At 37.3% G+C, this 12310-nt stretch overlaps 1 protein-coding gene across 1 annotated transcript in view; it reads right to left on the bottom strand.

Moving 5' to 3' along the window:
- Positions 1-12310, bottom strand: part of LOC114329179 (ATP-dependent RNA helicase ddx24) — a 124280-nt gene that overhangs the window by 43661 nt on the left and 68309 nt on the right. The window contains exon 9 of the mRNA XM_050653246.1: positions 9719-9890. Within this exon, the coding sequence (XP_050509203.1) occupies positions 9719-9890 (172 nt within the window). The remainder of the gene's footprint in view (positions 1-9718; positions 9891-12310) is intronic.

Here is a 12310-nt window from a genome sequence, read left to right as displayed (position 1 = left end):
CCCATAGGTAAGCTGGTTAAGAGTAGATAACGATTTTTCATATGTAATTTAAAGTATTATCTGCATAAATGGCACAAAGAATATTTGCTACGAGAGGTATATGGTTCAAAATGCATACAGTATCACGACTAATAAGTTATGTTCACATACATGTAGAGTACTTACAGTTTTATTCCTTGATGACGTGTCACATCAGAGCTCTGATTGAATTCCATAATCCATTTGGTTCATTTGTAAGGCACTCACTAATACGCTAAATAAATCATCGTCGATAATACTGAGCAGATTGAATTATCTGAGCGGTATAAAACGATAGCAAAAAAAGCCGGTAAAATGCGGCCTTTTTACGAATAGCGGGAGCGTCGATAGATTAGAGATGATTCTCGTTAGGAAGCTTTTGACGATCTGCCCCGGCGAGGGGTTCAAATGCGAGTCTCAACAATAACCTGGAGTTTCCAGAAAGGTTACATAAATACTACTTGAATTTTAAGTAATCAGTAGTACAGGGGCGTAACTAATTATTTTAGTGAGCCGTGTATAATATATTTATTGTACATATTGCCGGGGGCGACAGGCGAGAGAGATGGCCTATATCACCTCGAAGAGAGGGGATTGGCAAAGATGTGCACAACGATAAGAAATGTTTGAAGAAATTAGAGTTTATATACACAAGGGGTAACAACGATAAAATGGAGGAAAACGATAAGTTTTCCCCCTAGGGATAGATTTTAATCTTCCAGGGGAATCACAGCGATTTTCGTAATACCACGAAGAAAATCACCGTGAGTAGTGTGAATCTTGACAGTACGAACTAGACCATCCTTACCAGGCAATACATCTATTACCCTGGCAGTTGGCCATAAGAGTGGAGGAGTACCATCCTCCTTCAACAGAACCAAATCCCCGATCTTGACAGGGTCAGTAGGGTCGGTCCATTTATTTCTTTGCTGCAGGAGGCAAAGATAGTCTTTTTTCCACAATTTCCAAAATTGCTGTTGAATTTTACTAATACGCTGAAAAAGATTCAACCTATTTTCAGGTATCTCTGAAACACTTGGTTCAGGGGGCGCGGTTAAACTTCTTTGAACTAAGAAGTGAGCTGGAGATAGGAAAGCGAAGTCATTGGCGTCAGACGACATCCTAGTGATGGGTCTCGAATTTAGAATAGCCTCGATTTGGCATAATACTGTGTTAAACACTTCAAAGGTGAAGTGGGAATTTCCTATAATTCGATAGAGGTGATACTTCACACTCTTTATTCCTACCTCATGGAGGCCGAATTGATGGGGGTTGCGGGGAACACCCATCTTGAAAGTTATGGAGTTTTGAGTACAGAATTCCTTAATCTGTTCCGAATTATTTTGATTTAAGAAAAAATCATAGAATTCGCGCATTTCATTTTTTGCCCCATGGAAATTTGTGGCATTGTCGCTCCAAATAATACTGGGCGTGGATCTTCTGGCAATAAACCTTTTCAGAGTAAGAATATAGGCTTCTGCGCTTAATCCTGTGACGAGTTCGATATGAACACATTTAGTGCTCATGCAAATGAAATAGGCTACGTATGCTTTGTAAAGCGGTGCCTTCCTCAAATGTGAGGACTTAATTAAGAAGAACCCCCCATAGTCCACTGAGACGACTTGGAAGGGTCTAGTGGGGAGTACACGATCGGGATGCATATCTGCCATCTGTTGAACAGAATTGGGTGTCATGAATCGGAAACAGTTTACACACTTACGAATTAAGCGTTTAATCTGTCTTAATCCGTCAATTGGCCAGTACTTCATTTTGACATACGAAAGTACTGTTTGCGCGCCTGAATGTAATAACTTATGATGAGCTTGAGTCAAGATTAGTTCTACAACTCGACATTTAGAAGGAAGTAGAATGGGGTGTTTTTGATTATACGATATGGGGGCGTGTCGGAGACGTCCTCCCACACGAATCAGCCCATCATTATGTTGTAGGAAGGGGTTGAGTTTACGAATGGCTTTATTGGTCACGAGTTTAGCATTTTTCAATTCAAGAATCTCTTTTTTAAAGTAGATACTTTGGATATACCTGATGATCGCGTGATCAGCGATCTCCATTTCGGGTGGCGTCAATATATCCGTATCTCGTGGAGAGTTATTTATTTTCTTTTTAATATTACTGATGAATCTAAAAAGATAAGCGACAATTCTTTGAATTTTACGAAAAGAAGAAGATTTAGCGAATAGATTTTCAAAGGTGTCGTTGAGTTCGTGATTTGTTGCTATGTTTGAGACAACTAACTTCCTTAATTCAGGAAGATCATCCTGAAAATGAGGAATTTGATGAAGAGAAAAATCGATGGGATTGTCTCTAATAAAGCTAGGTCCGCATAACCAGTCTTCGGTGGTCTGGGGATTATCAAAGACATTTATCCCTCTGGAAGCGGGGTCAGCGATGTTTTCGTGACTTCTGACGAAATGGAAATCACAAGGAAAAGTTTCCAACAAGGAATTGACCTTTTGAATTCTGTTTTGTACAAAAATGTTCCAAATGTGTTTTTTAGAAAGTATCCAAGACAAGGCAATTGTAGAGTCAGCAAAGAGATGAGATGAAGATATACTCAAATTTTTCTTGAAGATGTGAAAAAGTCTATGAGCCAGAGTGACTCCCAACACTATTCCACAAAGTTCCAATTTGGGGATGGTGAGTTTATTTTTTAGCGGAGAAATTTTGTTTTTAGAAGCGATAAGCCGCGACGATACAGAAAAGTCTGAGTATGTCGCTTTGAGATACACACAAGTGCTGTATATTTTTTCCGATGCGTCGGTGAAAATAATTAATTGAACATCAACAACTTTCTTTTGTAAAAGTAAGCATCGAGGTACCTTGACCTCTTCTATAGTTTTGAATGTCGATAAGAGGTTTTGCCAATTTTTCATAATGATGGGTGAGTCAATGGGTTGATCCCAGTCCAATTTCTGGGACCATATTTCCTGTATCAAGAGCTTAGCGTTCACAAGGACAGGGGATAACCATCCTAGCGGGTCATACAAAGTAGCAATGTAGGAGAGAATAGTACGTTTAGTAACAACATTAGCCAATTTGAAGATAGGAGTTTTAAACGAAAAGTGGTCGCGTTCTGAATCCCAGAATATGCCTAAGACTTTATCAGATCCCGTGAAGTTAAGACTGACTTCAGAGACGGGATTTAAATTGTGTTGAGACAGAAATTCTGAAGAACTGCAGTTCCACTTGTGGAGGAGGAAACCATGGGTTTCTAGCAAAGAAGTTAATTGTTCGAAAAGACAACTTAATTCATGAAGACTGTCAGCACCGCTGATCAGGTCATCCATATAGATAGATTCTTGCAGAACACTAGTAGCAAGTTCGTGGGTATGTTTGTTGTTGTCAGCGATGTGCTTGATAACTCTTTGAGCGATAAACGGGCTACTTGGGAGCCCGAAGGGTAATCTTTGAAATTGATAGCACCGTAAAGGCTGCTGAATATTGTCCCTAAAGAGAAAATTTAACAGAAATGTTTCAGTGGGACAAATGGCGATTTGTAGGAACATAGCCTTGATGTCGCCTACTAGTGCGAATTTAAACTGACGAAACTTAGCGAGAATGTCAAAAAGTTCATGTTGGACGACATAACCTTTGTCTATGACGTCACTGAGGGAGATTCCCGTAGACGATTTATTGTTTGGATCGAAAACTATACGAGTGGAAGTAGTAGAGTTGGATTTGAAAACGGGAAAGTGAGGGAGAAAGTAATTAGGTTTACCTGAGTCATTTAGCATTTTTAACGGCACTTGAATTATTTGTCCGTTATTGAGATATTCCGATATAATGTCCTGATATTTTTCCAATAAATCAGGGTTGAGTTGAAAACGTTTCTCGAGACTGAGAAAACGTCTTTTTGCCGAGAGAAACGAATTTCCCATGTCTATATCTTCGATAGGGAGTTTGAGATTGAGTGTGGACTCATATCGTCCATTGGGGAGAACATTAACATGTTTTACAAAATTAATTTCAGCGGGGTGATCATTAATGAGATCGGTGTTCTGAGGAGCGGCTTCTTCCAGCTCCCAGAATTTTTGTAAATGATCGGATAGTTCCTCGTTGGACACTACCGGCTCATTTACGGCGGAAGGAGTGTTATGAGAACAACAAGTAACGAGAGAGTTTGAATAAAATTCCAAAGCCTTTTTAGTATTTTTCGACTTAAGAGCAAAGTCTGGAACTGACCCTGATATCGTGTACCCGAGTAGAGTGCGTTGAAGAACGGGAAGACCTTTTCCCAAACGAATTATTTCAGGTTGAATGATATCGTTATACAGGTCTGCACCGAGCAGGATACCAATTGGGGATGTTACATGGAACATCGGATCACCTAATGGTATCTCTGAGGGTATGTTTAGTTTGCTCGCCGAAATAGAAATTTGAGGAAGCGGATTTGTTATCTTTGGGAGTACAGAGCACGAGATGTCAAAAGGAACGTCGTTAGCGACAGCGAAAATTGTTGTATCTACAATAGATTGAGACGAGGATGAGGTGGAGTTAATTCCATTGATCCGTAATTTTCCATCTCTAGTGGTGAGTGACAGTTCCTTTACGAGGTCAGCACTAATAAATGAAACCTGTGAGGCCGAGTCTAAAAGTGCCTTTGCGAAGACCCTCTTGCCGCTAGGAGCGACAAGATAGACCTGGAGTGTGCTTAATAACACCAAATGATTATCAAGCGAGGCTGCAGATAGAGCCATTGAATGTGGAGTCGAATTTTGAAGATTAACTTCCGTTTCAGGAGCTCTAACATGTGAGGGCCCCTGTTGTGAATTACCCTGTGTATGGGAGTTATTTGAGATAGCGGTTTTATTATGATTATTTGAGTTGTGTTGGCCAACAGCCGCGGAAGGGTTACTATGACCCGTTTTGTCGAAATGGAGCAACGTGTGATGACGAGATTTACAAACTATGCAAGAGAATTTGGATTTACACTGATCGAGCATGTGAGACCCAAGACAATTAATACAAAATTTATTTTGTTTGACAAAACTAAAACGTTCTTTAGAATTCAACTGCTTGAACTGAGGACAAGAGTAGATCGAGTGAGAGTCGTTGCAATAGGAACATTTCTTAGGACCTAAGCGAGGCGAAAGGTTACTGGTAGAAGTGTCTGAGGCTAGGTGTAAAGAGTGTCTGGAAGTAGTAGTCGATTTTGGTTTTGATTGAGATTGAATATTCTCAAGATGAACAACGCGTGTCTCGATTTCCCCTAGAAAATGGACAAAATCAGGGGTAGCTTGGCTACCACCGGATTGGAACTCAAGAGCCCTAATGGTAGGTGCGTCGAGTTTCTGAGTAGCGATATGTATGAGAAGTAAATGCAAGAGATCTGAAGGGGGCCTATTCAAGTTCAATAGGGCCTTGAAATTATTTGACATGACCGTATGAAAATTTCTTAATTGTGAGTGATTTGCGTTTCCAGAAATAGGAGGCGCATCAAGAATTTGAGAGATGAGAGTTTTGATAAGCGATTTAGAGTTGGCGTACCTTTGTGTCAGGTTATCCCGGGCTATTTTGTAATTGTCACCTGTGAGTGGGATATGCTCGAGAAGCGTCAAAGGCTCGGAAGTTAGAAAACTTTTGAGGTAAATGAGTTTTTCCAGATCACTTAATGTAGTATCAGATCCTATTATTGTATCAAAGGTCTCAATGAATGAATTGTATTCAGTAACTAAGCCACTAAATGGTTTTAACTGAATACGAGGGAGGTTTACTGTTCGTTGCCTAGCCATAGACTGTGAGGTTAGAGAAGAATTAGGGTCAAATTGGAGGGAGGGGGTAGCAGTCACATTAGAACTTTCAATGACCTCTAACCTTTCTTCCAATAGAGAAATTGTATCCAAATATTTATCAAAAACCACAGAGGAATCAGTAGAGGGGGTAGGTTCCTCGGGGATCGTCTCCAGCACATTTTGAGCATCGCGGAAAAGTCCGTAAGAATGTTTGAGTTGTGAAATTATTTCACGAATTTTATATTTGTTTAGAGAATTAAGAGTTGTGGGAACCGAATCAGCCAACTTGGTTATATCAAGTTTTGCGGTGAGCCTCTGTCGGTTATATTTTGATCGGTCAGCCATGTTGCGAGAATGTGAGATTAGATAGATTATTTGCAAATGTCTAAACCTATAAATCGATGCGAAAATGAGAGAATATGTACAATATATTATATATTACACGTTTAATAGTGTGAGATTGGCTTAATAGTATCACCCTGTATGAGCGCAGATTAGTATATGAAATGCAAAACTATAAAATTTCAAAATATATGCAATTTTCCAAAATGGGTATTTTTCAGCAAGTGTGAGACACCCTTAACAAGTATTTAAATTAATTAAATTGAAGGAAAAAACAATTATTTATTTTCTATAGTTTTCTAGAAGTGTAAAATGAGCTTAAGCGAAGCTAAATGTAGCAAAAACTTACAATTTATGCAAGAAAACAAAATTATTTTTAATAATTTTTGTAACCTGTGAACCAGGCTTAATCGGATTCAAAATTATAAATTTAATTTAAATCAAAAGGTTGAACAAACAATGTTAAAATTATAACACCCGTACTATCAGCCAAGAAATGAGTACACTTTTTGTATACTATAAACAGAAAAATATATTTACGAAAATAAAATAATGTAATATATGCAAATATTTTTTCATACAAACAAAACGACTCCTTTATTTGAACAAAGCAAGTAGTTTCTGAAATTGCACGTGTAGACCGGGCTTAACAACCTACCAGCTATTGTAGAGACGTGCTGGGTTAAATACTGAGAATTTGAGTGCAGAAAGAGAGGAATATTTTATTTTTGTGCCGGGGCGGCGTGGCTTGGAAATTTCCAAATGCAACAGAAAGACACTATAAATGAAAAACCGTTATTCTCAGAATAGAGATTATCAAAATATGCAAATACGAAGGACCTTGAGGATTTAATTAATAAATAATTAATATGATACGGCTCGATGGAACAGAAATGTTTAGGCAATACGTAAAGTATCCTTAACAATAGTAACCTATACTTATTGTACGGTTATAGAGTATATTCCCATAGGTAAGCTGGTTAAGAGTAGATAACGATTTTTCATATGTAATTTAAAGTATTATCTGCATAAATGGCACAAAGAATATTTGCTACGAGAGGTATATGGTTCAAAATGCATACAGTATCACGACTAATAAGTTATGTTCACATACATGTAGAGTACTTACAGTTTTATTCCTTGATGACGTGTCACATCAGAGCTCTGATTGAATTCCATAATCCATTTGGTTCATTTGTAAGGCACTCACTAATACGCTAAATAAATCATCGTCGATAATACTGAGCAGATTGAATTATCTGAGCGGTATAAAACGATAGCAAAAAAAGCCGGTAAAATGCGGCCTTTTTACGAATAGCGGGAGCGTCGATAGATTAGAGATGATTCTCGTTAGGAAGCTTTTGACGATCTGCCCCGGCGAGGGGTTCAAATGCGAGTCTCAACAATAACCTGGAGTTTCCAGAAAGGTTACATAAATACTACTTGAATTTTAAGTAATCAGTAGTACAGGGGCGTAACTAATTATTTTAGTGAGCCGTGTATAATATATTTATTGTACACAATATAACAATCAAAATTTGTATTTATCAATTATTTAAACGAAATTATAAGAAAAAATAAATCGTGACTCCGGAGGCATTTAAAACTCACTAACTTTATTAGAACCATTAGATTAGGTTAAGTTATGTTCATTTAACGAAGTGCAAATAAATTGCAGAAAGAGAATGAATCAATACCCTTTCCGTTTACCGCTTTTCAGGACTTACCCTGTTGCTCTACATGAGGTTGTTGTCTTCGCTAAGCTGGCCTTGGGACATCTGCTAAATCTTCGATTGGTTGTCAGCTTCATTCAAATTCCTGGGTTGGCAGTATCCGTCGGATCAGGTTGGACGTGAATTGACGCGCGAAACGAAGCAACGAACGCTAGTGAAGTAAACGAAAGGAAAGCGTTATCGGTAACACGAAATTGGTGAACTGCACAGGCAATGAAATATCACTCCGTGTCCTTAGTTCAAAAATACCGTTACAGTCGCTGCCCCGTGAAGAAATTGACGCACGCGTTTCACCGTACCGAGTAAGTAAAGAAACGATGAAAGGTAAATTGGGGTACAAATTCTGTCCGAAAGTTAATAGAAGAGACCCATATACATGTTTCCAACGTAAAGAATGCACACAGACTTAAAGTATGTTGAGCTGGGACGACCACCAAAGTCAAGAGCAAGATAGATCCGTTTCTTGAGCTTTAGCCCTTTCCTATCCAGAATTTTTAAAGCGTACTGAGTCTATAACTGTCCCAAACTTCTGCAGTGTGTACCCAGATTTCTTGTCACCTTCGGATAGTGGTCTTCTTCTACCTTGTTATTAGACAGTACTGCCAGATTCTGTTTTCTTTAATTGTGATTTCACGTTATATTATCACCCCATCTTTTCTGTGTTAGCCCAGACTTCTACCCAACGGCGATTTGTCTCTTGCTATCTTGACGATCCTATCGTCTGCCATGCTGCTTATATGATTGTTCTCTTCTCCCTATTCAGTATCTTCTTCTTCTTCCTACTTTATAAACAGGCTCAATGCCTGTTTCACTTCGGTTTTAGCCTCAATTCATATTGTCTGACCATATTTTCCTCGGCCGTCCCAATGATCTTCTTCCATTTGGCTATTCAGTATCCAGCCACCTAGTTTCCTCACCTTGGGATATGCGGCTTGCTTAATAGAGGCGGGTTCTTACTTGTTAATTTCGCTGACGCAGTCTGGCTGATTCATTAATAATGAAAAATAAAAAGTGACCATTGCATTCACACGTTTCATGTTTTGCTTCATTCAGTCCTCAGTTAATCCAAACATTTTATATCGTGGTAATGATCATGGTTAACAAAAATTGAGACCAGCTGTTCGCGAAGTATGTTTACAATAATTTAGTAAATGAATTACAGAATATTCTAGTTAATCAAAAGAGAAGAAAACGTCGTAGATGGTGGGCCAGGTCCTGGATATTTCGCAGAAATATATGGGGTACGAGTGAAATAATGAAAGAATTAGCTGTTGAAGATTGTGATTCATATATAAACCACTTAAGAACGAAGACAAATTTCAAGAGATTCTTCAAAAAAATGCTCCAAAATTGCTCACAAAACTTGCCACACTGAGCAAATCATGAAAGTGTATGTTCTCACGTTTCAGTTTCTATTTATTATCCAAAATGCTCCAAAATTGCTCACAAAACTTGCCACACTGAGCAAATCATGAAAATGTATGTTCTCACGCTTCAGTTTCTATTTATTATGCGATCATGAACAGTCAAAAATGATAAAAAGTAGAACTGGTTTTCACTTTAACTGAAAGTATGAATGGTCTGATCATTTAAAATGAAAATGTGTTCTCATGTTCATTATTTGTTCAATATCACTGAATCAGTTAGACTGCGTCAGCGAAACTGACAAGTGAGAAAAGATATAGAAAAACTGAATGAATTAAAATAGTACGGATATATTATCTTGTGTCATATCGATGACACTTTTTATGACACTAATTATTTACATACTTACTAAAGCTTACCACTTTGAAAACTGCATTAAATAGTTGTAATATAATTAAATTTTGTCGCATCAATAAAAATTGACCAATGAAATCTAAAAAAGGATACACGTCATCTATTATGATGTCCATATCTTCGGCAGCTTTCTGCAGCCACCCATTTTCTGAATTGGCTTTCTTTACGTTCAACTGAAATTTATCGAGTTCTCTGGCCAGATCGATTCTCTTCTTTACAGCGTTCAAATAGTTGTCTTGAACAGGAAACGTCGGTAAATCTTCACCTGAAACACAGAACCGGTTAAGATCTGTAGCTTTCGCGTTTAGATCAAAGAAAGGATGTTTTTCTTTGTTTCGTCGATTATAAGAAAGCATTCGATAACGTAAAACACGATTTTATGATAAAATATCTACAAGAGTTGAGATTGGATGACAAGGATATATAGGCGAGCGGCACACACCTAATTTGAGGCTTAGACCTCAAGACCAAATTTTAGTCATTCTTTATGTTTTCGAGGTCGGTGAAACCGAATATATATATTTTTTTATTTAACCTCCCAATTTATTTACAATCTGTAAAACAAGTTACAATGAGTGAATGTTATGACCACTAGTGTAGGTGACTTGGAGAAAATGATTCATTAATCATTTTCTTTACAAATATTTTACATAGATATAAAATTGTTTGTCTCTGGGAATTACGACACATATAACTAAAATCGCGACGGTAAATCACTAGGTGTATTTCGTCTAAGTCTTCGTCTAACTGGTTGTCTCATCAGGTTTCTGGCTAGTACATTTGGATGTTGTGTCAGTCTGTCTTCGTATTTCTGTGCGAAGTTAGTAATTTCTTTTTTTACTGTTGCAATTTCTAGATCGCGTCTAATAATATTATTTGCAACATACCATGGGGCATTTGTGATTATTCGAAGAACCTTCGACTGGAACCTCTCCAAGATTTCGATATTGGAGTTTGATGCAGTACCCCAAAGTTGGATCCCGTAACTCCATATTGGCTTCAAAATTGCTTTGTAGACAAGTACTTTATTTTTCATCGAAAGTGATGATTTGTGACCAATCAGCCAGTAAAGATTGTGTAATTTGAGACCAAGTTGTTTACGCTTCATAAAAATGTGTGTTCTCCAGTTTAATCTTTGGTCTAGGTGCATTCCAAGGTATTTGACAGTTGCTTGCTGTTTTAGTTGGTGGTTGTTGATATATACAGGCGGGCAGTGACCTTTACGGTTTGTGAAGGTAATATGAACTGACTTTGTTTCATTTGTTTGAAAACGCCATTGTTTTAGCCAAGTTTGCATTTTGTTGAGGTTGGTTTGCAGAAGTTGAGAAGCTATCCGTGGGTCCTGATGTACTGACATCAGTGCTGTGTCATCTGCATATGTAGCTGTCGTGGTTTGTAAGTTTGTTGGTAAGTCCGCTGTGTACAATAGGTATAACACTGGCCCCAGAACACTGCCCTGTGGAACTCCGGATCCAACTGGAAATAGAGACGTGCGCTCATCTCTATGTTGTACAAAAAAGTAACGGTTATGGAGGTAGGATTTTAAAATTAGGAAGTGAGTGAGAGGAAGCATTTTTTTTTAATTTGTATAGAAGGCCTGTGTGCCAGACTTTATCGAATGCTTGCGAGATGTCTAAAAAGGCGGCAGTGCAGTACATTTTGTCTTCCAATGCTCGATTAACAATTCTGCATATCCGATGAACCTGTTCTATGGTTGCGTGTTGGGATCTGAGGAGTTCTCGATCTGAGAGGAGTGGTTGAATTCTTGAGAGTATCAGTTTTTCTAGAATCTTTGACACTATCGGCAGTAAGCTTCGGGTAACCCGAATATGAAGTTTATTTTTATCCAGAATTGGTGGAACATATTCAAAAATCAAATTTTATGCAAAAATACGAAAAATCAATTTTGATGATTTTCCATATTTACCTCGCTGTATCTTTGGTCGCGGTAAATATTTCCTTTGAAAATTTTACTGTGTCATTTTTGAAGTATTTAGATAACAACGAGCTTTGTCCAAAATGTTGTAAAAATTAAAAGAGGAGTTGTTAATTTTTAAACATTTTGTCGCCAGATTTCGTTAGTTTCATGTTTACTTAAAAAAGTTGAGTGACAAACTTTTTAGTTTATAATTTTATCCAAAACAGCAATATAATTTTATTCATGAAGATATTTTGTGGAAAATTTGCAATAGGAAAAAAGTTGTGTGATTTTATAGACGAGTGGCACTCCCCCCAAAAAACGCTTATTTCTCGAGATACTAACCACAGTGTGGTGAATAGCTAATTTTGATCTTACTTTATGTTTTTGATGGTGCTGAAAACAAAAATGAGGTTTATTTTGAATTTTAGATGGGGGAACATTGTCAAAATCGCAATTTTACCTTATAAATAAACAAAAAACTGAGATCACGTTTTTCTTAAAATTAAAAGTTGCTCCATTTTTTTTCTATAAAATATTTTATTGTTTGTACCCTATATTTTAACATAATCTTAATTAAAAAGCTAAATTTCAAATTTTGTCACTCAACTTCTGCGATTAAACTTTGCAATTCAGGAATCTGCACCTTTTAGTTTAAACAATTCATAACTTGTATTATAATAACACAGAAAGATTGAAACAGGTACCATTGTCTTCAGAAAGGTAAGAAATATATACTGTAAAAATTTCAGAAAAAAATATTAAAA

Source organism: Diabrotica virgifera, chromosome 6 (assembly GCF_917563875.1).
Source record: "Diabrotica virgifera virgifera chromosome 6, PGI_DIABVI_V3a".
Taxonomy (NCBI): domain Eukaryota; kingdom Metazoa; phylum Arthropoda; class Insecta; order Coleoptera; family Chrysomelidae; genus Diabrotica; species Diabrotica virgifera.
This window is presented reverse-complemented; position numbering and strand designations above follow the sequence as displayed.